Here is a 26,766-nt window from a genome sequence, read left to right as displayed (position 1 = left end):
TCTACAGCCACTTGTCATGACAAACCTGCACAAAATGCAGTTGACAGTGTTTGTTTCATGGCAAACGTGCAAAAGTGTAAACACAGCCATCGGAGGCTCTTATTTCTTCTCCTGGTCAGATCTCCTCACCAGCCGTAGGTCTTCTGTGGTTTGGGCAGGGGATCGTCGAAGAAGGAATCCCCATCGTCCGGATCCTCCTCCACCTCCAGCTCCAGGTCCAGCGCCCTCTTCAGGCTGGCGGAGGAATGTATGCTGTCTCCAGACACCTCGATGTGCCTGGGCCCAAGCTGGATGTCTCCTTTCCCCAGAGAGTTGACACTGCTGTCGCTGCGGTTCAACTCCGCGCCCTGCTCAGAGGCACCACAACACACAGCAGCACGCAACACACATACAACAGAGTAGGTTCATGTTCAAGTGTTTGCAATGGTCATAGATTTAGGGCAATGTAGATGGGCAACGATCCTACTGTAGCAACAGGCAACAACGTGAGCCACAGGGTCGAAAATCTATCCGGACGTTTCTTAACAAGATTCTGCAATAAAGATGTTGCAATAGGATTCAAGTTACTTGGGAGCTGTTGCCCAAAACGTTGCAATGGGCATCACTGCCTTCAGGCCCATGATCTACATGCAACAATTTGTGTCATGGTACAGTTGATTTGCCAGCATCTATGACCGAGATTTTTCACGAGATATTTGTTAATCAAGCCAGATATATTTTATACAACAGTTAAGTTTCAACCCAGTGATCTGTGCTGTCAAAGACGCACTCCAACCATGCTCATAACTCCCTCTAACGGTTGCTATGCTAACTCTTGTGTTAAGCACATGAGCACATGGTTTCTATTAGGGCTGGGTATTGGCAAGGATCTCACGATACGATACGTATCACGATACTTGGGTCACGATACGATTGTATCACGATATATTGCGATGCGATACATATTGCGATATATTGCGATATTCTACAGAATTTACTCAAAATTAAATAATAGAGCTAAAGATACAACACACTGTGTACCACCCAGGTAGTGTAATAATATGTACATCACTTTATACTGATAAGTTAGTGGACAAATTTAGTCAAAACTACTGAGTGTTGAGTGTTACTGAACGCATCGATATGGGAAATATCGATACAGTATCGATTAGGGGTGGGAATCACCAGATGCAGAGGCCTGGCATGGCATGGCCTGCAAAAAAAAAAAGTAATTAATATCGCGATACTTGGCATCCAAGTATCGATACAGTATCGGGAAATAAAATATTGCGATATATTGCCGTATCGATTATATTGCCCAGCCCTAGTTTCTATACACTTCTTTGGAGAGAACTTCGGGAGCAACACAGTGATGTGTTATGGGATTATTGCAATTCTTCATATAGATTTGTGTCACAGTTGTAAATCCAAATCCCTGTTGCCGTTTGCCGATCTACATTGCCTGAAGTGTTGAGTGTAAATCACGGGTTTGGGCGCTTGTTGGGAAGATTGAGCTCCAAACAGACAGGTTAGTGAAATATACTACAGATCCCCTTCATAAGTGACACAGCTCTTGTGTTCTGCTTTCACAAACCCAGTCTTAGCAAAGTTAAGTATAATAGGGCTGCACAATTATGGCAAAAATGATCATGCCGATAATTTTGCTAAATACTGCGACCACAATTATTAATCATGCTTATTTGTCTCAATTCAGAATCGTATTAGATTTTTTGCAACTTATTTTCACTTTTTTTCAGTGCAGGATTTCTTAAAAGTAGGAGCAGCTAGAAAGTCTTGACTCTTATGGCTCAATTCCACCACATTTAACAGCCCTGCACAGCTCGTCCCCACTCGGCTCTAATCGTTTCGGCTCGATGGACGTTTTGCTTCCACCGCGGATCATCTCCCCCACCCACCCCCGCCCCCGCATATCTGTCCTTTGCTTATAGCCGAAGTAGGCTACCATAACGTTACAATTAAATCCATCCACAGAACTTTTAAACTGTTTATGAAATACTGGTGCCTCTAAATGACCTACAGTGTACATGGGCGAATGTGACAATCGGCCAAGAGAATGGATATCAAGTCAAGTCAAGTCAATTTTATTTATACTTTCTAGTTAGTCAAACTCAGGCATGCGCTGCGCTGCGCGCGGACGGGAGAGGCGCAACAGAGTGAAGCCTGCCCTGTACCCCGCGGCCTCTCAGGCAAGACCGCGGCTTCACCAAACACCCGCTGCGGCCTAGCGGAGCGCTGCAGCTCAACTAACTACAGGAGCTTGCTGAGCAGCGGACTTTTTTCACTCTGAAAACAATTGAAACCACCGCCATGACTTTATTACACCAGAGGCGAAGGCAGCAACACAAAGACTGATGGAAATAACATAACAGAAGAGAATGTAAGCCCACTAAACTGGTATGCAGCGCATTGACAGTCAGTAGATAGAGTAAACACGATTCTGCCTGGCCAATCAGTCGTCTACAATGTTTTCACGTCACCGTATGAACCCGGGTTCACAGAATAGAACCTCGACGAAGCAGGTACGAAAAGTAGCACGACTCGACCCCAATACAACCCGGGCTGGGACAGTTTAAACCGGTGGGATGAGACAATTTATCGAGTCGAGCGGAGCGGGATCGCGCTACTACCTGCGGTGGAAATGAGCCATTACTGGCTCTAGCCTAGCCTGGGTAAACCCAGCCCCCACGTGACCTGCTCTCAGACCTGCTTGACTGAGAGCAGGTCTGAGAGCAGGTCACGTGGGGGATGGGTTTACCCAGGCTAGCTCTAGCCCCCTTTCACGACTGGACAAAACACCCGCTAACGTCTGGCTTTTGTCTTCGGTGGTAAAGGGTCCAAATCAGCATTGACTCCCGGGTCACATGACGGTCTGCGGTATCACGGGTTTTTACCAGCTCCATCTCCGACCAGCAGTAACCGGAAACATGACAGCCGTGTGCACGCGCTCATTTACACGCCTTTCCCGGCGTGATGCTATGGCGCACGGTGACGTTCCGGACAATAAATAGCCATACAGGAACATGATTTATTGTTTAGGAATAACGTGCAACGGCTATTTTGTTCTTCGTATCGTGCAAGATGCAACACTGGCAAAACAGAGAGGTGAGAGAGCTTCTCCTGCTTTGGGGGGGGGGGGGGGGGGGGGGGAACGTACGTAACATTGTCACTGCTTTCTACTGCTTACTAACCTTGTTTCCTGGTTAGGTGTGTCTGTGACATCCAACATGACATTCCTATTGTGTCCTTATTCACTAAATTGACAATTACTGAATGCAATGATAAATAATGTTATTACTTTGGGGCGTTGTTGCTTCTTTACATTTCAGATGCCAGACAGACAATGATCCACTATATTAGGAACTAAGGATTTCAGGATTTCCCTCTCCGACGTTCTGGTTCACTTGATGCACACTGAGCATTGAAGGGATGTGATTGGTCAGGAGTGACGATGGAAGCGGTTAATATACGTAGGTGAATCGGAATGGAAATATATTGCAGAATCATACAATCGTAAAATCCATGGAGACATAATTATATCATTAATTTATGAATTATTATAATTAATTGTGCAGCCCTAGTGGGGTAGTTAGTAAGACATGCACATGAGGTACATTTGTGGGGAATCTGGGCAGTGGGGAGGATTTACCGCTACGTTCCTGCGTGTGTGTGTGTGTGTGTGTGTGTGATTAATATCAGTGAGACAGTCAGCTCATGGGTTTTATAGCAACAGCAAATCAGGTCAACCGTGGGACTGAGCACTGTGGGGATACACACTGTGGGGATACACACTGTGGGGATACACACTGTGGGGATACACAACCTTCCTACACACTCTCTTTCTCTGAATTACCCCCCTTTGCTCCACAACTTCATTTCTCAAAAGGGTTTGAATATTTAGGTCAGTGTTGGGTGGTATGATGTCTGGCAGTAAGTCAACTCCCACGATCCTTCTCCCCAATAATATCACAATTTGTGAAACGAAAGTACCTCTAGAACTAAATCAAATGTGCAGTCATGGGGGGGGGGGGGGGGTGATGAATAGGATTTACTCTGCTTTTAAAGTTTTTTGGACAAAATCCCCAAACTTTTCAAAGCCTGGAACTTATTAATAATTAATGATCACATTAATGACGAGTGATTTGGGTCACTCTCTGTGACCGACAGCACCGCGATGACAGTCCCAGGGTTGAGCTGCTAACACAGCTACTCTGCCCTTCATGCCATTTACCTGGGCAGCTCTCTGCTCCTGTCCTCTCTGCTTATGGCCTTTATACCTGGGGATCTGGGCATGAGAGGGACACGGGAGGCAGCAGCTATCAGAGTCTGGAAACCTCACAGTCATCAGCTTCTAAGAGGCCACACAGTGACTACCACCACCTCTAGAAACATGTCACAAGCCACACAGTGACTACCACCACCTTCAGAAACATGTCACAAGCCACACAGTGACTACCACGTTTTGACCGGCCACGCCCGCTCAAAACAGCTGTTGACACGTCACAGCTGTCACTCGACGCTTCTGAGGAAGACTGCAGTTGTCAGTTGAAACTGTCACGGTAAATAAAACATCTCTACTACACATTTGTCTGTTTAAAAGAAACAAAAACTATCATTTGAACTAAGAAGACATAATGAACCTGAACCTGAGTTATGTTACGGGGCTCATAATATTCTCATCGTGTGCTTATGAAGCCTTATAATGCTTTATAGTCTAGCAGCAAGTCCTCAAAAAAGGCTTTAGTTTTTGAGATACCCCTACCCGAGGTAGAACAAAACACAACAATGATTTTTCTTATCTTTAGGGTTTTCCATTAATGAAATTGATTGTTGTCCAAATTTATTTTGGGGGAAAAAATGTTTTTTTGGCTGTTCTTTAGAACTACCCCAATCCCTGAAAAAGAGCCAAATTAGGCCAGTATGGCTCCATGATATGATGACGCTCCTCTTGAGATGAGAGAGGGGGGGCGTCAGTGAAGTATAGGATAGATAATCCCCCCATAGGGATTTCTACAGGAGCCATGACGTTGGTGGTGATCAGGGGAGGGGGTGGGGCGAGACAACTGCTCCAGTGATGATGAACAGCAGCTGAGGATGATGGCACAAATGTGAGTAATGACGTAGTAGCAAGGGCTCTATGTACCACCACCACCGCTTAGGTGATTGGCTCAGCAGATCAGGAGAGACAGATGTCCTTAGCGGATTGGATAATTTGGGAAATGGAGAAGGGGCAGTTGTGATGCCAAAGTCCAAATATCCAAATATGAAATACAGTATCAGCCCTTTGTTGAACGTATTATGACCCTACCAAATTATTGTGCCAGTGTTTGGGAGTCTGGGGCACATTCACAAGCTATACTCCATGGACTGCAATTGTAAGGATTGCAAAAGACTGTGAAACAAGTGTCCATATAACATAAAATCTTGATTCGAAAAACTTTGAGCATTTAAAGTCCCTGCAGACTGGTGGTCTGGACAACCACCTCTCTCTGAACGTCTCCAAGACCAAGGAGATCATTGTAGACTACAGGAAGGGGGGGGGCACGCACCCCCCAATCACCATCAATGGCACAGTGGTGGAAAGGGTGGACAGCTTCAAGTACCTGGGAGTCAACATCCACCAGGACCTGACATGGGCCAGCCACACCGCCACTGTTGTCAAAAAGGCCCAACAGCGAATACACGGACTCAGACGCCTGAAGAAATTTGGGCTAAAGCTGTGTTCACACCGATATATTTATTTTTCGCTCTGTCGCTTGATTCAACCCTTTGGAATCGCTCTGTCCCTCTGTTTAAATCGCTCATCAACAGGCACATGAATTGACGGACATGTGGGGGCTATAACGTTACGCAATAGAGAGCCGCAGGGATGACGTATTTTTGTAGGCTGAATGCGGAAGTCCCGAACTTCCTGGTTCAACACTGTTTCTGTCTATGGGAGTTTTGAATGGGTTTTTGCCGCGATGCTTCAAATAAGGTCTCTGGGCAACGAGATATTAATCAAACGCGAACCAGAGTTCCGTCGGATAATCTTCACACATGAGGACCACTTTCATGAGTTTTGTAGCGTAAATGCGAGCCCTAGAAGTAAAATGCTCGAGCTAAGCTAATCCAGAACTACACACTGTCGCATAGGCTTCCACGTCACGTCAGCACTCAACCTGGACTGTTGTTGATGTGTGCACTGATTACCCCGGGCTGAACGGGGCTGAACCAGGTGAGGGAAAGAGAATTTCCGTGTTCGCCCTTTGAAGTGGTGACGTTATTGACGTATATATCCCCATCGACTCAAAAGTGTAGTCTCATTTAGCCGTTTGCTAGCTAGCCACCCTTTTAACGGCACATAAAAGCTTCAAAACTCATAAAAGTGGTCTTCAAGTGTGAAGATGATGTTGCTACCATCTGGTTCGCGTTTGATTAAGCCAGCGTTGCCCAGAGAGCTTATTAGAAGCATCGCGCCAAAAACCCATTCAAAACTCCCATAGGCGAAAACTGTGTTGAACCAGGGCTGTTAGCATCGATGATTTCCGGACTCGTTACTGCGGCTCTCTATGTCATGATATTTGTCCACTATGAGCCACCGTCATTGTTTACAAGCTAAGCCTATCAGCGTGCTCCTAATGTGAGCTCCATACCGGTAGTAGCCTGTCAATCAGCTGTCAATGCGGTTTGTTGCCACACAATAAACCAGCGGTTTGTTCCAAGCCAGTGTGATCCTTGACTCACTCTCACACGGCAGCCAATCAGCGTTGAACAGCGAGCGACTGATGCCAGCATAATTTCGCTCGAGTTGGGATATTTCATCTCGAGCGACGAGCGTATTTTCTCCCTATCGCTCTGTCTCTGTCGCTCGGACGCCCAGCGATTTTTCTCCTGGGCGAATATACGCTCAATCGCTCGTTTGCATTGACTTTGTATGTAAACTCGATGCCAGCGAAAAACTTTAATAGGTCGGTGTGAACGCAGCTTTAGGCCGAAAATCCTCAGGGACTTCTACAGAAGCACCATTGAAAGCCTGCTGACTGGCTGCTTCACCACCTGGTACGGGAACTGTACGACCATGGACCGCAGGGCGCTAGGAAGAGTGAGGCGCGCGGCCCAGCACGTAACAGGATGTGAGCTGCCAGAACTGCAGGAACTGTATAACCAGCGGTGCCTCAGGAGGTCCCTGAAGACCATCAAGGACACAAATCACCCCCACAACAGACTGTTACCCTCAGGGAGGAGATACAGGGTCCCAAAAGCACGAACAAATCGCTTGAGAGACAGTTTCTTCCCGCAGGCCACGAGACTCCTTAACACTCATAAATAGACAATCATGTAGCAGCTGCAGTGCAGCTGCCGTGCATTTCGTATGTTCAATTATGCCTAGGTTATTTGCACATGTACAAACAGAAGATTTAATTACGTTTAAATATTGCTTGTTGTTCTCTTGTTTCTTTTGTTTTTGTCTCTTTGGACTGTTATTTTGCACTATGTTGTAACGGAGCCTACAGCACAAGGATTTCACACGTGATACTTGTACTACGGAGTGACAATACAAATCTTGAATCTTGAATCTTGAAGACTGCGGTTGAGTTTGTTCTTCAGAACCTAACCTAAAATAAACCCCCGACATTTACACTCACATACACAGAGAGAGGTGTTAACCACAACCAAACAAAAAGCAGTTTAACTTTCCATCTGATGGCTTTCTGCAGCACGCATAGGGGGACTATGAGATGACGTACCCCTCGGCCAGATACAAAGATCTCCAGCACCTCTGTGACCACAACAGGAAATGTTTGCAACAAACACAGGCTCGTATGAGCCCCATCACCTAAATCTCAAGTCTATTTACGGCTCAGAATGTACATAGTCACAGCATGTTAGAAAAACACTTAGGCTATCTGGCAATAATTTTTGACTACTCTTAAGTCACTTCTAACAAATGAATGACCTTATTGCATGTTGCTATGCTTTTTTTCTTTTTTTTTAATTGCACTTATGGGAGAGAAAAGAATTACAAAGTTACAATTACAAGTTGCAAACACATTTTCTGAGTTCTTTCCTCCCAGCGGCTGTCAGACTTTTTAATTCTGTACACTCCTGAGTGAAGAATGGTTTAAATTGCTGCTCTCATTTGGCTCAATTGGCTACTAAATGCACTTTTATCCAGCACTTTTGAATGTAATTCTAGTGTAATTTTTTACTTTTGAATGCAATTTTTACTTGTGTAATTGTTATATTCTGTTTTTACTTTTGTTGACTATACGTGCTATTATGTTGCCGTCTCTTTTTTAACCCTGTCCACTTGCTGCTGTAGCACTGTAATTTCCCCTTGTGGGACAAATAAAGGATTATCTTATCTTATTATTCTAGGCCTAAAAAAATATATGTTTTATATATATATATATACAGTATATATATATATAACTTAACCTACAGTACCCATCTGACCTGAACCACTATCGTCCCATCTCCAACCTCCCCTTCATCTCCAAAACTCTTGAGAGGGTGATTGCCGCCCAACTCCAGTCCCACCTCGACTCAAACAACCTCCACGAACCATTTCAATATGGTTTCCGCCCTAATCACAGCACTGAAACAGCCCTGGTAAAAATCACTAATGACTTCCTCCGTGCAGCTGACTCTGGACTCCTCACCATCCTCATCCTCCTTGACCTCTCCACTGCTTTCGATACCATCTCCCACCCACTACTTCTGGAGCACCTGGCGAACATTGGAATCACTGGTGTTCCACTTTCCTGCTTTGCATCCTACCTCACTGACAGACAACAGTTTGTCCAACTAGGGAACCACAAGTATTGGGTCCACTCCTATTCAGCACCTACCTCCTCCCCCTGGGTAAAATCCTCTGTCACCATGGTGTTCAGTTTCACTGCTACGCCGATGCTATATCTCCACCAAACCCACCACCGCTCTTCCTCCCACCTCCCTCACCACCTGCCTCCAGGACATCAGGAGCTGGATGAGCAGGAACTTCCTGAAGTTAAACAGCAGTAAAACCGAGGCCCTCATCGGCTCCAAAAACATTCTCTCCAAAGCTCAAAACACCACTGCCCCAAACATCATCATTGACAGCTTCCCTGTTCCCTTGTCCACCCAAGTCAAGAGCCTCCGCGTCATTCTGAACAGCACCCTCTCCTTTGCACCCCACATAAAAAATATCACCCGGTCTGCTTTCTTCCACATCCGCAACATCTCCAGACTCCGCCCATCCCTGTCCCAACACAGCACCGAAGTCCTCATCCACACATTTGTTACATCCCAGATTGATTACTGCAGCTCTCTTCTCTCTGGCCGACCCACCAAATTGCTCAACAGACTCCAAATGCCTGGATCATCACCTGCACTAAATCATCTGAACACATCACCCCTGTCCTCATTCAACTCCACTGGCTTCCCATTCACTACCGGATTGACTTCAAAAACCTTCTGCTCACTTATAAAGCCCTACACAACCTACCCCCCACCTATCTCTCTGACCTCCTCCGGGAATACACCCCTTCCCGCTCCCTATGCTCTTCCGCAGCTGGCCTCCTGAACGTCCCCCCCTCTCGCCTCAGTACCATGGGTGCTAGGGCCTTCAGCTGCTCTGTACCCAGACTCTGGAACTCCTTGCATCCAACAGTCTGACTCCATCACCACATTCAAATCCCACATCAAAACCCACCTGTTCAAACTGGCCTACTCACTTTAATCATATACAGCACTCAATCTATGTTATTCGCCTGCCGTGTGTATCTCCTGTCTTTTCTTTTATCTACGCTCGTCGTATTTTAATTATGCTGGTGTTTGCCATGCTTGTTGTTTTTATGTATGATCTTTTAGAATGTTATGTATCTTTTATGCACTGTACAATGACCTTGGTGTTTTGAAAGGTGTCACCAAATAAAATGTATTATTATTATTATTATTAGTAGTAGTATTATGCCACTTATCCCCCATTAGGAATGACCTAATTTGACTGTTTCAGAGAAGAGGTAGTAGGCCTTTGTCTAAAGAAATCTCATTTGCAATAGAACTGTACCAGATATCTCCATACAACTACTGGTCAGTGTTCAATAGCACCCTAGACAATTCAGTAATTGTATATTTTTTAGGGATTTCTGTTTTTCTGATAAATGAGAGAAAAGTGATGGAGTCCTATGTTCCTGTCACCACAAAGAACAATTTCCGCCTAAACTAAGCTATGTTTACAGGACTATAATTCATGATCTTTTTAGGTCAATCATTTTCTGACTATTTGGTGATGTAGGGCAGCCACCTGGTTCATACCTCAGCAAATCTGATGAGGAAAAGAGTGAGCATTCTCAAGTTATGGGCTTTTTTGTCACCTTTCCCCTATCCAGACTGGCCTAATTTGGCTCTTTTTCAGGGATTGGGGTAGTTCTAAAGAACAGCCAAAAAAACTTTTTTTCCCCCAAAATAAATTTGGACAACAATCAATTTCATTAATGGGAAATCCTAAAGATTAAAAAAATCATTGTTGTGTTTTGTTCTACCTCGGGTAGGGGTATCTCGAAATCTGAGGGCCCTTTCTGCTAGACTATTATGAGCAACCTCACTTTAGGCAAAGTGTTAGCCACACCTTTCTATTTTTTAATATAAAAATCTCACAGCAGTTGAGAAAATAACACCCCCGATCATGTTTAAGCGTTTCAGTTCAGGTCTCATGACGCACTGACGCCTGCATGCAACAGTACGGCCTGGACTTGGTTTTCCACTGTCGATACTGTACCCCTTCAATGTGCCCGCCCTCCACAACTGGTCGTCATATAGCGACGCCGCGACACCGCCGTGACGCCATCTTTAACGTGACACACACGGGAACAATGGAGGATATGAAGGGGTGGTGTTCTTGATTCTGCGTATGTGGCTGTTAGTCACAGCAAGGAGACGGGTTTTATTTCAGTCAAGGCTGAAGGCAGAAAAGACGAGAGACTGCGGAGAGAAACAGGAGAGTTTGGGAAATCCTACACGCAAGAGGCTAAGCTAACCTGGTAGCAAGCGTTAGGCATAATGTGTGTGTGCAATGATGAAGATTCTCTCTGACCCAATCAGCAGTCTGCAACATTTTCACGTCACCTTTTGGTGTCGCCTCAGCTCACTTGGAACCTTGACGGAGTTGCTACGGGGGCGGGGAAAGTACCAGTGGAAAACCAAAAACAGGCAAGTAGAGTCGGGTCGAGCCGGTACCGCGTGGGTGAAAAAGCGGCATTAGTGGAAAAGAGGAATTGAGGTTTAAAAATGTATATGTCGGACATGAAAAAGGACCCATGACTACAGGTATGGTTAGAGTGTAAAAACACAAAGCCAAATCCATTCAGAAATGCAGCTAAATAGAGATCATAGAGGCGTACACACACAGCGGTGGATTAAAGTAGTAGTTGTTCCTAGTGTTGGGTACCGAAACCCGGTACCAGTACGGTACCGATACCTTTACAACTGATACTACCGCTACCGAACACAGATTTAGGTGCCTCATTTCAGTGGCCATGCCCGAGCAGTTCAGCCAGCCTTTAGGCACCGGTACCGTTTGAAACGGATCATTTTAGCACCGCTATCAGAAAAATGTGAAGCGACACCCATCATCCCTGGTTCTTTCAGGACACGGCAACCATGACTGGGTTTGACCACACCCACCTTACTGGCGAGGAGCGACGTGGCCATCTTCTCCTCTGTGAAGCGGCTGGGAGGATGTCCGAGCTCAGCAGAGTCCTGGACCACCTGAGGAAGGACCACACCGGGCGTTAAGACACCACCGGGGGGCCAGAAACACATAGATCCACAAGCCAGAGAAGCTGATGGATTTGAAAACAAAATCACCGGCCACATCCAGTGTTTTAGCAGCCAACTACAAGGTTAGAATAACACAGGGCTCCACATGCTGGTGGTAGGATGGTAGAGTGGACTGAATTCGTGCTGATAGTATTTGTCAGCCTGGTTAGAATCGTCCTGATCACACGACCTCACATTGTGTTTCACTCTACTCATCAGTGTGGACTTACAGCCGCCCACTTACAGCGATTTCCTGAAAAAATTTAAACCGGGACAATCAGCGACTGCCTCGTAGTTGTTGACGTAACCGGCCAATCAAAACAACGAGCAGTAACATCAACATTAGTAGATTAAAAACAGCCCTAAGTGCAGTTATTGCAGAAATGGACTCGATAACAACAATTCAAGAAAGACAAGAGAATGCACCAGCAGAGTTTATCTGCCGAAAAGACGTTTTTCGCCGTTCTTCAGGCTGGATTTGGATTGGGCAACGCTGATTGGTTAACGGAGTTGTCTATCAAGGTAAGTACCCCCGCCCACTGGCCGGCTGGAAGTCTTTACTTTACTTGACTTTATTGTCATTTAGCAGACGCTTTTATCCAAAGCGACGCACAACAGATTAAAATACATCACACAATAAAACATAGCAGAACAATGGAAATAGATTAAAACAGACAATATGTGATCATGATAAAAAATATGCATAGATAAAAGATGATAGCTGCAGGGGGGAGCTCATTCCACCATGTCGGGGCGAGATCTGAAAAATGTCTCGATCGAGGGCGACCTGTAGGGCTGCGCAGGGGGGGAGGGGCGAGACGTCCTGTAGGGCCGTGCAGGGAGGGAGGGGCGAGACGTCCTGTAGGCCCATGCAGGGAGGGAGGGGCGAGACGTCCTGTAGGGCCGCGCAGGGAGGGAGGGGCGAGACGTCCTGTAGGGCCGTGCAGGGAGGGAGGGGCGAGACGTCCTGTAGGGCCGTGCAGGGAGGGAGGGGCGAGACGTCCTGTAGGGCCGTGCAGGGAGGGAGGGGCGAGACGTCCTGTAGGGCCGCGCAGGGAGGGAGGGGCGAGACGTCCTGTAGGGCCGCGCAGGGAGGGAGGGGCGAGACGTCCTGTAGGGCCGCGCAGGGAGGGAGGGGCGAGACGTCCTGTAGGGCCGCGCAGGGAGGGAGGGGCGAGACGTCCTGTAGGCCCGTGCAGGGAGGGAGGGGTGAGACGTCCTGTAGGGCCGTGCAGGGAGGGAGGGGCGAGACGTCCTGTAGGGCCGCGCAGGGAGGGAGGGGCGAGACGTCCTGTAGGGCCGCGCAGGGAGGGAGGGGCGAGACGTCCTGTAGGGCCGCGCAGGGAGGGAGGGGCGAGACGTCCTGTAGGGCCGCGCAGGGAGGGAGGGGCGAGACGTCCTGTAGGGCCGCGCAGGGAGGGAGGGGCGAGACGTCCTGTAGGGCCGCGCAGGGAGGGAGGGGCGAGACGTCCTGTAGGCCCGCGCAGGGAGGGAGGGGCGAGACGTCCTGTAGGGCCGTGCAGGGAGGGAGGGGCGAGACGTCCTGTAGGCCCGCGCAGGGAGGGAGGGGCGAGACGTCCTGTAGGGCCGTGCAGGGAGGGAGGGGCGAGACGTCCTGTAGGGCCGTGCAGGGAGAGAGGGGCGAGACGTCCTGTAGGCCCGCGCAGGGAGGGAGGGGCGAGACGTCCTGTAGGGCCGTGCAGGGAGGGAGGGGCGAGACGTCCTGTAGGCCCGCGCAGGGAGGGAGGGGCGAGACGTCCTGTAGGGCCGTGCAGGGAGGGAGGGGCGAGACGTCCTGTAGGGCCGCGCAGGGAGGGAGGGGCGAGACGTCCTGTAGGGCCGTGCAGGGAGGGAGGGGCGAGACGTCCTGTAGGGCCGCGCAGGGAGGGAGGGGCGAGACGTCCTGTAGGGCCGCGCAGGGAGGGAGGGGCGAGACGTCCTGTAGGGCCGCGCAGGGAGGGAGGGGCGAGACGTCCTGTAGGGCCGCGCAGGGAGGGAGGGGCGAGACGTCCTGTAGGGCCGCGCAGGGAGAGAGGGGCGAGACGTCCTGTAGGGCCGTGCAGGGAGGGAGGGGCGAGCACGACCTGTAGGCCCGCGCAGGGAGGGAGGGGCGAGACGTCCTGTAGGGCCGCGCAGGGAGGGAGGGGCGAGACGTCCTGTAGGGCCGCGCAGGGAGGGAGGGGCGAGACGTCCTGTAGGCCCGCGCAGGGAGGGAGGGGCGAGCACGACCTGTAGGGCCGTGCAGGGAGGGAGGGGCGAGACGTCCTGTAGGGCCGTGCAGGGAGGGAGGGGCGAGACGTCCTGTAGGGCCGCGCAGGGAGGGAGGGGCGAGACGTCCTGCACTAGTGGAGGGGCGGTGGGAGGTTTGGAAACTGACCAGTGGCTGTAAATATGGGGGGGCTGTTTGATGGACTGCTTTGTAGGCTAAGTCCAGATTAATACATAAAGCAAAACAGGATGTGAGGTCACATGATCAGGATGGTTTTAACCAGGCTATGTCTTTTATTTTTTCATCTTTTTGAAAACAAAGTTACAAACTGCTCTAGAGGAAACTATCAAATCAAACAATTCTTAGAGCAGCTGAGACTTTTTAAATATTAATATTAATATCTGCATAATAGATGTAGAGTATGAAGGCTTTAGGAAAACACCATGACAGGCTGAAGTCAACTTGACAAAGTCTGAACCTCACCACGCTTCTGCACTGAGCGACGAGACGCTGGTACAAGCCCAGAAACTCCTGGAAGTCTATCGCTGTGGAGAAAAAAGAGCATTATTTATGACCATAATAACAATCAACTGCAGACATCACTTTTAAATATATACATATACACATATACTCTGCATGTTTAAGTTAAGCTCCGCTGCCGGTCCCTATTGCATTTGTATGTATTAGAATAGAAAGAATAGAATAGAATAGAATAGAATAGAATAGAATAGAATAGAATAGAATAGAATAGAATAGAATAGAATTCTTATTTTGGCCAAGGTATGTTAGCACATACAAGGAAGTTGACTTGGTGTGGTTGGTGCTCCAGTTACATACATAGGAACACGATAAATTAGGAGAAATATACAAGATATAAACAAAAATAAGATGTAAAATATATAAAAAGATTGAAACATCTTAATACACAATGATATAAACCTAAAAAAATGTCAATTTAACAAAATATGTAGAGGGTGGATGAGATGTAGGAGCAGTAATAAGCTTTGTATTTCACGTGAATTGCAAATACTGACAGAATAGCATACTGTAGTATTGACAGCATAGCATACTGTAGTATTGACAGAATAGCATACTGTAGTATTGACAGCATAGCATACTGCATACACAAGGTAGTAGTAGTAAGGTAGTTAAAGGCCTACTCCAAACTTACTTTGACTGAAGGCTTTGTCTGCAGTTCTGAGCTCGTCACTGAGGAACCTTTCCAACATGTTCCTGTAGGTGACAGACATTGCATGTTGAAAACGAGGGCCGTCAATGCATATATTATTCACCCATACATCTATCTATCTATCTATCTATCTATCTGTCTGTCTATCTATCTATCTATCTATCTATCTATCCATATATCTATCTATCTATCTATGTATCTATCTGTCTATCTATCTATCTATCTATCTATACATCTATCTATCTATACTGCCCTGCAAAGCTAAAAGGGGGTAACTCAATTTTTGGCAAAAATGAGTTTTTGTCATTTTTGGAACATTGAAGATCTGCTTTGTCATGTGGAAAAATATCTTGAGTCAATTGTGTTGTTTTTTGGAGAAAATAGGCGGTCATATTTACAGTAACTTCCAAAAGCCCTAGAAAAGCCAAGCAAGACTAAGGTAACATCAGTTACGGTTGTTTGGTTTGGTTTGACTGCACTCTGAATGCTCTGCCCTGCAACGCAAAAAGGGGGTAACTCACCAGAATGCACAGGTTGAGTTGAGGTATGAGTTACATTACTGGGCAGGCCTAATGTCATGATTGTGACATCGGACCAATTACCACCCCCACCCACACAGACACCCACATTAACTCCCAAGGTTGCCAGCTCATATGGCATTAACCCCCTAACCCTTATACATTAACCCGCGAGGCACCTCATATGACATTAACCCCCGAGGCACCAGCTCATACCACATTTACCCCCGAGGCTCCAGCTCGTACAACATTATCCCCAGAGACGGCAACTTATATGACATTAACCCCCGAGGCGCCAGCTCATACGACATTAACCCCCGAGGTGCCAGCTCATACCACATTAACCCTGATGCGCCAGCTCATACAAATTTAACCCCTGTGGTGCCAGCTCGTACAACATTAACCCCCGAGGCGCCAGCTCATACCACATTAACCCCAGAGGCACTGCTCATATGAAATTAACCCCGGAGGTGCCAGCTCATACAACATTAACCCCCGAGGCGTCGCTCATATGAAATTAACCCCAGAGGTACCAGCTGATACAACATTAACCACCGAGGCGCCAGCTCATATGACATTAACCCCTGAAGTACCAGCTCATACAACATTAACCCCTGAGGTGCCGCTCATATAAAATTAACCCCAGAGGTGCCAGCTCATACGGCATTATCCCCAGAGATGCCAGCTCATACAACATTAACCCTCCAGGTACCAGCTAATACAACATTAACCCCCGAGGCGCCGCACATATGAAATTAACCCCAGAGGTGCCAGCTCATATGACATTAACCCCCGAGGCACCAGCTCATATGACATTAACCACTGAGCTACCAGGTCATACAACATTAACCCCCGAGGTGCCGCTCATATGAAATTAACCCCAGATGTGCCAGCTCATACGACATCAACCCCCGAGGAGCCAGCTCATATGACATTAACCCCCGAGGCGCCAACACACAGAAACACAACGGGCCAACAAGAGTCCCACCAAACTAGGCTTGAAGGATGTGTAGCGGCCTGATAATCTAGTTATATTATATTTATACGTATATTATATTAAGCGTAATTGTGCCATGAAAATGAGACTTCATGTCTATGTTATCATTATTATCATATATACTGGTTTTATATAGTGATAAGCAACCAAGTGAAGGATCAAATTGAAGTTACTGTCTTTTTGCTTGGCATCACCCCTTATTATTTTGCAGACAATGCAAAGCCAGAGTAAGGTAACTTCCAAATAAGGGTCAAAGGTCAAGTTTGAGCTAAAAAAAATTATGTAGATAAATAACTACATTAAATAAACAAATAATTAACACATTTCCAGTTTTCTTCCTACAATACATTTGGCTGGACAACAACAAAACTTTAAAGTCATTTTTCTCAGTTCTACACTCTGGCGAGTTACCCCCTTTTAGCTTTGCAGGGCAGTATACATATATCTATCTATCTATCTATCTATCTATCTGTCTGTCTATCTATCTATACATCTATCTATCTATCTATCTATCTATCTATACATCTATATATCTATCTATCTATGTGTCTATCTATCTATCTATCCATACATCTATCTATCTATCTGTCTATCTATCTATCTATCTATCTATCTATCTATCCGTCATCTATCTATCCGTCTATCTATCTATCTATACATCTATATATCTATCTATCCGTCTATCTATCTATCCGTCTATCTATCTATCCATCTATCTTAGTGCTGTAGACCTACTTGTTAAAACTGGGGAACAGATCAGTGAAGACAGACTTCAGGTCTTGTTGTCCCACCGAGCCGCTTCTGTCCTGTGGAGAGTGGAGACACACACACTGATAGCTCAATACACCAGGCACACACACACACACACACACACACACACACACACACACACACACCAGACACAGACACACACACACACACACACACACACACACACACACACACACACACACACACACACACACACACACACACACACACAGACACACACACACACACACACACACACACACACACACACACAGAGTAAGGTTTTGGACAGTCACCCTGTCGTAAGAGTCAAAGGTCTTCCTGGCGTGGGCGGTCTGTTTGGGGGATGGCTCCTGTAAGGGCACAAACAGGGAAGAAGGCTCTTGTCAACCTTGTCAAGGCAAGAATACTGACAGCTAACATGCTACATGCACTATACAGCTAACATGCTACATGCACTATACAGCTAACATGCTACATGCACTATACAGCTAACATGCTACATGTCCATTTGGGATTTGCGATATTAAGAGGAAATGATAATTTGGTTATTCTCATTTTACCTGAAAAAAAATATTCAAATTATTATGGTGTGATTTTTGCGGGGATCGGTACCAGGGAGCCTCACCTCGCTCAAGATGGCCGCCTTGTCCGTGTGTCTCCCTCTGCGGGCCAACTCCAGCAGCACTGGAGCGTTCCTGTTCACCTCTGTCTCAGAGAAGCCCAGCTCTCTGCAGACCTGCCCCCTGCTGGCCAGACCGTTAAGCTGCAGGGAGGACGACAGAGACACTCCGAGTCAGAGGAGAGACCTTCCCCAGATGAACCAGACTACATCACAATAGACCCATTTCACGGGGGCCATTTTGTGCCGAAAAGGCAGGATAAACACAGGTGCAAGCAACACACTAATGAGGGTTTCCAAATTCCAATCATGGAAGTTGGAAACCCTCATTAGTGTTTTGCTTGCACCTGTGTTTACCCTGCCTTTTCGACACAAAATGGCCCCCGTGAAAATGGTCCATGGCTGTATTCGGAACCGCCTACTAGGAGTGGGACAAAATATCGTGATACTTCCTCTTGCAATGAATATCGTGATACCATATCGTGACATTTATCCTGAAGCGTGTATTTTTTGCATTCATTTGTGTGTGTGTGTGTGTGTGTGTGTGTGTGTGTGTGCGCATGCGTGCGTCGTTGCAGTCAGTGTGTGTTAAAGTGTGTGTTAAAGAGCCACTATCCAGTATCCACTTCATTGTACATGAATAAATAGATAATTCCTGCTTTTTGCCTCTTTAGGGGTATTTTTTCCTCTTCAGTTACACAGATATCGTGATGTATCGTAGATTAAATTTCTTGCGATGTATCGAGTATCGCATAATTTATGTATCGTCGTGATGCTATCGTCATCGAGGGCCAAGTATCGTGATAGTATCATATCGCTCTGTGATTCCCCCCCCAAATACATACTACCTGCGAATGCAGTATGCACTAATATAACCTTTTTTCAGAATAAAAGACCCTCACCGAGTCCACATTAGAGCCACAGGCCACCATTTGATGAGATGTTGTCTCTTGAACCTAAATCGGAGAATAATTTTTATTGTCAGTCAGGTATGATTTAGAACTCCATGACTGTCTGTATTGTAGGTAGAGAGATAACAGAGAAACTATCATGACAACTTCATCGACATTCTCTGACTGTGTTCACTTCTTGTAAATGAAATAATGCTGAAGTTGAACAATTCTGGGGACCCCCTGGAGCCCCCTCACGGACCCCTGGTGGTCCCCGGACCCCGTGTTGAGCAGCAGGTGATACTCACTGAGTTGATCTCAGGCTGGAAGACGGCGAGCGTGAAGTCCAGACTGAACACCTGCAGGAAGTCCATGATCAGACTGGCCACCAGGTGGCCTGATGGGAAACAAAACGTCACATTCACACATCTCAACAAGGTCAAGTGCAACTACACCTTTACTGTAGCCTGATGTCACACTGAACTGTCAACTTGTTACACTCCCTTTCCATCAGTTTGTTTGTTTTTATAATCGAGTAATTGTTTAGACTATTTTTTAAGAAGAAAATATTACAATTCTCTCCAGCTTCTTAAATGTCAATATTTTCTGGTTTCTTTAGTCTTCTGACAGTAAACTGACTATCTTTGTGTTGTGGACTGTTGGTCAGGACAAAAGAAGATATTGGAGGAAGTCATCTTGGGCTTTGGGGGGAAATGATCGATATTTTTCACCATTTCCTGACATTTTAGAGGCCAAACGACTCATCGTTTAGTCCAGAAAATAATCAACAGATTAATAATGAAAATAATCGTTAGTGGTAGGTAGCCCTATTTACCAGCCAGCCAGAGTCTCTGCCCGGCCAGCGCAGGTCGGCACTCACCTTCTCTGGTACTGAGACATCTCTTCAGGTTCTCGTTGACGAGCGGAGTTTTGTTCTGAGGAGAGCAAGAAGTGGACGTTAACACGAGCAGGTTGGTCAGCGCTCTTAACTAACTCTTTTCACCATCCTTACGGAACCGTCTGAAATGAATGTGGGCCATTACTGTTAAAAGGTCATTCAATTCAAAGTTACCTTTAACATAAATAGCTGTATTTATATAAATAACTGTAACTTGTCCCAATTTCTCCCCAGGGATCATTAAAGTCTTTCTGATTCTGATAAAACATCATATAAATGATTACATCATATATATATATACACAATATATATATATATCCTGCTGGAGGAAGTGGTGGCATCAGAAAGGGCCTCCAACACTCACCTCCACCTTGTCCTGCTCATCCATCGCCAGAAACACCGCCGCTCGCAGCTCTGCCTGCAGGAGAGGAGAGACAACGCTGTCACACCAAACTCCAGCCTCATATCTGACAGTTTAACATTCACTAGGGATCACACGCACTCACGCACGCACGCGCGCGCACACACACACACACACACACACACACACACACACACACACACACACACACACACACACACACAGTTGATAGAAAGTGAATGATATCAGGCACTTTTCTCCTCCTCTTTGAAAACCTTAAAAATGAAGGCTTTTTACAGAAGAATGACTTGGACTTCAGTTATTCAGAATTCAGTTACATTCCAAACCAAGCAGCAGCTTCTTCTTTTCTTACACTTTGCACCATTTTTGCAGCGCTCTGTTTTCCTTCTTTGTTCCTATAGATCTTTTATTGAACGTTGGCGAGATGTTGACTCCATATTTGAGAGAAGAGCTCACATAGGGGCTCAACTTTACTACTAAACTTGAAGAAAGTGGGAGTTTACAGCTAGCTGGAAACCACGTTAGCCTAGGGCCGAATAGCTAGCTAGCTGTAACAAATCACTCTCAGTAACACAACTTGGCAAATCTTCATCTTTGCTACAGTAAAACAATTGTATCGTGTAGTTAGAGCCAAACTGATAGGAGTCTGGCTAAAGCTAGCAAGTTAGCAACAAATTAGCTTAGCCAGGCCCAGCTAGTGTAGTAGTCAGCTGATCGACACGTAAACAGACTCAGAACGTGTTATATGTGACGTCATGACTCGGACCTTGAGTTTGTTGAGTGCGCCGCTGTTCTCCAGGTTCTGGATCAGCAGATCCCGCAGCTCGGTATCGTCCTCCGCGGCAGACATGTTAGCTTGTTAGCTTGGTGTGTACAGTCAGAGCACAGCGGCTGCTACCAAGACAACCATAACAAGCCCCCCCCCCCCCCCCGGAAGTACGCACGGCAGGAGCGAACTTCTTCTTCTTTCCGATTTCCGGCAGTGTAGACGTTACTGGGCGTATTACTGCCCTCCGCAGGACAAGGGTTAAACTAACTCAAACACACTTCATATTCAAACTATGTAGAGTGAAAAATAAACTGTCCACTCAAAGTGCTCCAATTCATAATAATATTCGCATTTTTCACCTCAGCCATTTTCACTCTAAAAGGCAGGAAGTAACACAGGTGCAAGCAAAACATTAACGAGGGCCCGGGAACTTCCTAAATGGATTGGAAGTTTGAACCCTCATTAATGTTTGCTTGCAGGCAGGGCAAGGGCCTTTCAGACAAAAAATAGCTGGTGGTGGAAAAAGGCCCATTGTCCGTGTTATCACCCAGACCTACTTGTCTGAGTTTGTTCAAAAGCTTCCCTCAGTGTCCTATTTAGATCTTCACCAGTTACAACCATCACTTCCTCACGTCCAGCACCATCTTAATCTCTGTCGTCCCTATTCCTCATCTTCATCCTTTGTGGCCTGTTCCACTAGAAATAGGCCTACTAGAAATTTTCTGCGCTTTGTGATTTCTTTATTCTGCACGCTTCGCGCGCTCGCCTCCCATATCCCACCGACTTCCCACCCACAGACAGTCTGACCAAACCCACAGACAGTCTGACCAAGCCGAAAGTACCGCTGCCGGGCTGATGACATCACAATTGCTCGAGGGACATCACATCATCCATCATATTCACTGATAACATCACGCACTGACATCATCAGTGCTGTTATAAATCCCTCTACTCACACACATTGTGATGTCATGAATCTAATTTCAGTTACATCATCAGTGATATAACGCTTTCTCACATCATCAGCTCACTCTTAGCTAAGTCATTGTACAACCTAAGAGCCGACCTCCAGAGATTCGAGTACCCCGTGCACCGGTACTACACTACTTGAGCAGTGAGCAGTCAACTGAACTGCTGGACTCTGCACGCCGCCCCTTTCACCGTACCCTCCTGAACATCATTGAGAAAGTGTCCTGACCCGACGCACTGAGGTGATTGCATGTTGCCACACCTAAGAATCCAAACATTCTCTCAAACACTATTTTCTAACATATCTCATCTCTGTCCGGTTCATTTTCAGCTTCACTGAGAAACAAAATGGCTTCCATATCAGAGGAGGATCTTTCCTGTCATGTCTGTCATGACATCTTTAAAGATCCTGTCACCCTGTCATGTAGCCACAGCTTCTGTAAAGCCTGTCTGCAGAGATGGTGGACAGAGAAACTCATACATGAGTGTCCAATTTGTAAGAAAATATCTTCACAATGTGAACCACTTCGCAACTTGGCGTTGAAGAACCTGTGTGAGGCTTTCTTACTGGATAAAGATCAGAGCACTTCAGCAGGATCTGAACTTCTCTGCAGTCTGCACTCTGAGAAACTCAAGCTCTTCTGTCTGGACCATCAGCATCCATTGTGTCTTGTCTGTCAAGCCATTGATGAAGCTGCACGGCAGCACAAGGAGGAACTCCAGAAATCACTGGAGCCCTTAAAGGAGAAACTGGAGCTCTTTAATCAAGTTAAAGGAAACTGTGATCAAACAGCAGAACACATTAAGGTCCAGGCCCAAAACACAGAGAGGCAGATTAAGGAGGAGTTTAAGAAGCTTCACCAGTTTCTACAAGAGGAAGAAGAGGCCAGGATTGCTGCACTGAGGGAGGAAGAAGAGCAGAAGAGTCAGATGATGAAGGAGAAGATTGAAGGTCTGAGCAGAGAGATGGCAGCTCTTTCAGAAACAGTCAGAGTCATAGAGAAGGACCCGAGAGCTGAAGATGTCTCATTCCTGAAGAACTACACAGAAGTGGAAAGAATCCACCTGGAGGATTCACAGCTGGTCTCAGAAGCTCTGATAGACGAGGCCAAACACCTGGGCAACCTGAGCTTCACAGTCTGGCACAAGATGAAGGAGATGTCTCCTACACTCCTGTGATTCTGGACGCAAAGATTGTGACTACAGAACTCATCCTGTCTGATGATCTGACCAGTGTGAGATGTGGAGAGAGACAGCAGCTTCCTGACAATCCAGACAGGCTTGAATATGGCTCTGTCCTGTGCTGTGATGGCTTTAACTCAGGAACTCACAGCTGGGATGTTGAGATTGAGGACAGTGCAGACTGGGAACTGGGTGTGTTAAAGAGTCTTTCTGTAAGAAGGGACTCATATGGTCTGGATTATGGAGAATACAGTTCTCTCACGGTGAATACACTGCATTCTTCCCATCGCGTTTGTCCGTCCAGTTCTTCTCAGATGCACTTTCTGTTCTGCCAGTGAAGAAGATGCTTCAGATGATCCTGATACTAACACACACATACACAGCTTCACACACTACTTCATACACACCTTCACTGACAGGCTGTTTCCCTACTTTCACACACTTTGGATCTCTGAGGATTTTACCAGTGAAGGTCTCTGTAACAGTGGAACAGCAACGTTAGGGGCAATGTCCACTAACCAACATGTTGAGCACTTGAAGCACTGGTGCTGAGCTGAAATACGTTTTACGGCGTGGCCACTAGGGGCAGAGGCGTCTGTAAGAAGATGTAGTCTGTGGCACGGTGGCTCAGTGTTTACTAGTGTACCTGTAGTACTCAAGACCGGTCTTGGTCTCAAGACCAGTCTCAGTCACATTTTGATGGTCTCGGCCTCGCCCTCCTTTGGTCTTGGCTTGTCTCAGACAAGCCGGACTCTGGATTTTATATCGAGACCAGTCAAAACCACTAACCCAAAAGTCAAATGTACGCACGATCATGCTTACTGTTGTGCGTAGTTACCCCCCCAAAGGCCTATTCTGAGCCAGGAAAAACCCTGTTTTTCATTGTGCGAAATAATTTTCTACTGCAGACCAACAGGTTTACAAACAAGCGTGGATTCGCAATAGCTGTGATGCGAATTTCGGAAACTACGCATCTCGGGCTACACATGCTCGATTCCTAGGCTCGCCCCGCCCTGCAGCTCGCCGAGCTGCGGCTGTTGCGTGGCCTCGCCTGCTCTATTGGCGCGCGCTGGTGTATGTTGCTCACAATGCCCTTAAGTTGACATGCACGCGGGTGTAAGTAAAGTAAGTACATTTTATTTATACAGCGCTTTTCACAGACAAAAGTCACAAAGTGCTTTACATGTGCATAGATAGACATTACAAATATATTAAAAAGGCACTAAGCCACACAAATGGAAAAGCAATACACAGCAAGGCATAATGCAAACAAGATATTGAAAGAATAAAAACACAATAAGCAAATACAGTAATAAATGCTTAGTGCAGGGGCTGAAAATATCCATACGTGCACGACAAGGTACGCAGGGAGTCAGATGAAGGCCTGTTTAAACAGGTAGGTTTTGATCTGAGGGGGGAAAGAAAGAAAGAAAGAAAGAAAGAAAGAAAGAAAGAAAGAAAGAAAGAAAGAAAGAAAGAAAGAAAGAAGTAGTAGACTAAGTAAATAAGTGGCCAGGTCACCGATGATGTCATACACATACAGTTTTAGATGGCTCCGCCTGGTGGCCAGATCACTACTATAGTGATGTCATGTCACTGATGATGTCATAAATCATTGATGATGTCAGACCAAGATGAAGTTACATGACCAGATCAAATGAATAGCCTAGCTGTGGTAGGTTAGCTTACTTTAACCTTATTTTAACCTTGGTGTGATGTTAGAACCTCCTTGCCTTAGACAGGAAAGGTTTCACAACGTGTAGCCTGGACCAAGGCTTTTTGGTGATAGCCTTTTATTGAAAACGCAGAAATTAGATAGACAGGCACATGTGTTTACTTTGCAGCACTAGTAGGTTAGCCTGAGACAGCTAGCGGGCGACTCACTTGTATTAGCTGACAAAATTCACATTGGCATGACGTCAGACACAAGTGATACAGATGAATTCTATGATGCTCTTGAGGATGTTCATTTCACCCCATCTCCAAAAGTGGCACCGGCAAAGTTAGTCATTCCCCGGCCTCAGAGAGCCGTGAACCCGGTACTGGCCACACCCGGCCCTCATCAAGATGATCCCCTTCAGATCATTGACAGCATCATTGAGGAGCGTGTTGATGAAGTAGCTGAGCTGCTGCTGCCTGTTGATGTAAGAGCCGAGCCGCAGCTGAAGAATGACAGTGATGCTGTGTCTCCCACCAGCAAGGTGAGGAGCATCGCTCAGATGCTGCAGCATTCCCTGGATCTGGCCAGTGCCACCAGCGGAGACAAGGTGGTGACAGCACGTGAGAATGAGGCGTCAACAGCCAGTGGGGGAGACACTCCAGGCCCCCAGCGACCTGGGTCGAAATCCGGCAGAGAGCTGACAGATGAAGAAATCCTGGCCAGTGTGATGATCAAGAATCTGGACACTGGGGAAGAGATTCCTCTAATCCAGGCGGAGGAGAAGCTTCCTACTGGGATTAACCCCCTCACCCTGCTCATCATGAGGAGAACCAAGGAGTATATTACGAATGATGCCGCACAGTCAGATGACGATGACAGAGCCCACGCTCAGCTGGCAGACACAGATGGAGTCAAACTGAAACAGAAAACAACCCAATTTAAAAAGTTATTTGACAACTCTGTGAAGAGGGCCAAGCATTTGGCTGGGGAGTATGGAGAGAAGGCCGTCAACAAGGTGAAAAGTGTGCGTCATGAAGTGTTCCATACGGATCAGGACAATCCATCATCCAGTGACGATGAGGGCATGCCCTACACCAGGCAACCCCAATTCAAGTCGGCGCACAGCTTCAAGGGCCCATTCGACTTCGATCGGATTAAGGTTGTCCAGGACCTCAGTGGGGAGCACACGGGGGCAGTTTGGACCATGAAGTTCTCTCACTGCGGGAGGCTGCTGGCAACTGCAGGCCAAGATAATGTGGTTCGCATCTGGGTCCTAAGAAATGCCTTTGACTACTTCAATAACATGAGGATGAAGTACAATACTGAAGCTGGAGTTTTGCCTTCTCCTTCCCAGGGAAGTTTGTGCTCTTCTAAATCTGACACGGACCCCGGGGAGCCGCACGCAGAAGACAGGAACGCCCCTTTCTGTCAAGTCCCCTTCTGCAAGTACAAAGGTCACACGGCTGACCTGCTGGACTTGTCCTGGTCAAACTTCTTCCTGCTCTCCTCTTCCATGGACAAAACAGTCCGATTGTGGCACATATCGAGGAGAGAGTGTCTCTGTTGCTTTCAGCACGTTGATTTTGTCACAGCCATTGCGTTCCACCCCAGAGATGACAAGTACTTCCTCAGCGGTTCTCTGGATGGGAAGCTGCGGCTCTGGAACATTCCAAACAAGAAGGTGGCGCTGTGGAACGAGGTGGACGGCCAAACGCGCCTCATCACTGCCGCCAACTTCTGCCAAAATGGGAAGTACGCCGTCATCGGCACCTATGACGGCCGATGCATCTTCTACGACACGGAGCGTCTCAAGTACCACACCCAGATCCACGTGAGGTCCGCCAGAGGTAGGAACAGAGTTGGACGCAAAATCACCGGCATTGAGCCGCTGCCTGGAGAGAACAAGATTTTGGTGTCCTCCAATGACTCCCGCATTCGCCTGTACGACCT

The 26,766-nt window shown here is 46.8% G+C and overlaps 2 protein-coding genes and 1 pseudogene across 7 annotated transcripts in view; 2 read left to right on the top strand and 1 right to left on the bottom strand.

Moving 5' to 3' along the window:
• cep43 (centrosomal protein 43) overlaps positions 1 to 21,134 on the bottom strand; it is a 40,694-nt gene extending 19,560 nt beyond the window's left edge. For 3 of the 5 annotated variants that reach the window (XM_083643339.1, XM_083643342.1, XM_083643343.1), the window contains exons 1-13: positions 21,003 to 21,134; positions 20,219 to 20,272; positions 19,837 to 19,891; positions 19,265 to 19,353; positions 18,969 to 19,022; positions 18,073 to 18,210; positions 17,741 to 17,797; positions 17,430 to 17,500; positions 15,162 to 15,223; positions 14,474 to 14,535; positions 11,647 to 11,730; positions 4,229 to 4,282; positions 130 to 347 (exon numbers count right to left, since the gene is read on the bottom strand). In XM_083643339.1, coding sequence (XP_083499465.1) covers positions 130 to 347; positions 4,229 to 4,282; positions 11,647 to 11,730; positions 14,474 to 14,535; positions 15,162 to 15,223; positions 17,430 to 17,500; positions 17,741 to 17,797; positions 18,073 to 18,210; positions 18,969 to 19,022; positions 19,265 to 19,353; positions 19,837 to 19,891; positions 20,219 to 20,272; positions 21,003 to 21,086 — 1,082 coding nt within the window. In that variant the 5' untranslated portion in view covers positions 21,087 to 21,134. The remainder of the gene's footprint in view (positions 1 to 129; positions 348 to 4,228; positions 4,283 to 11,646; positions 11,731 to 14,473; positions 14,536 to 15,161; positions 15,224 to 17,429; positions 17,501 to 17,740; positions 17,798 to 18,072; positions 18,211 to 18,968; positions 19,023 to 19,264; positions 19,354 to 19,836; positions 19,892 to 20,218; positions 20,273 to 21,002) is intronic. The other 2 variants (XM_083643341.1, XM_083643340.1) reach the window with 2 other exon arrangements.
• A 1,188-nt stretch (positions 21,135 to 22,322) lies between these two features.
• On the top strand, positions 22,323 to 23,494 carry LOC310782405 (E3 ubiquitin-protein ligase TRIM35-like; annotated as a pseudogene). Its single transcript has 2 exons — positions 22,323 to 22,358; positions 22,521 to 23,494. The product of its transcript is annotated as an E3 ubiquitin-protein ligase TRIM35-like (transcript).
• A 1,575-nt stretch (positions 23,495 to 25,069) lies between these two features.
• LOC310782404 (WD repeat-containing protein 44-like) overlaps positions 25,070 to 26,766 on the top strand; it is a gene marked incomplete at both ends in the record, with an annotated part of 2,127 nt that continues 430 nt past the window's right edge. The window contains one exon of the mRNA XM_083643066.1: positions 25,070 to 26,766. This exon is cut by the window's right edge and continues 430 nt beyond it. Within this exon, the coding sequence (XP_083499192.1) occupies positions 25,070 to 26,766 (1,697 nt within the window).

This window comes from Poromitra crassiceps, assembly GCF_964638095.1.
Source record: "Poromitra crassiceps genome assembly, chromosome: 9".
NCBI lineage: Eukaryota > Metazoa > Chordata > Actinopteri > Beryciformes > Melamphaidae > Poromitra > Poromitra crassiceps.
This window is presented reverse-complemented; position numbering and strand designations above follow the sequence as displayed.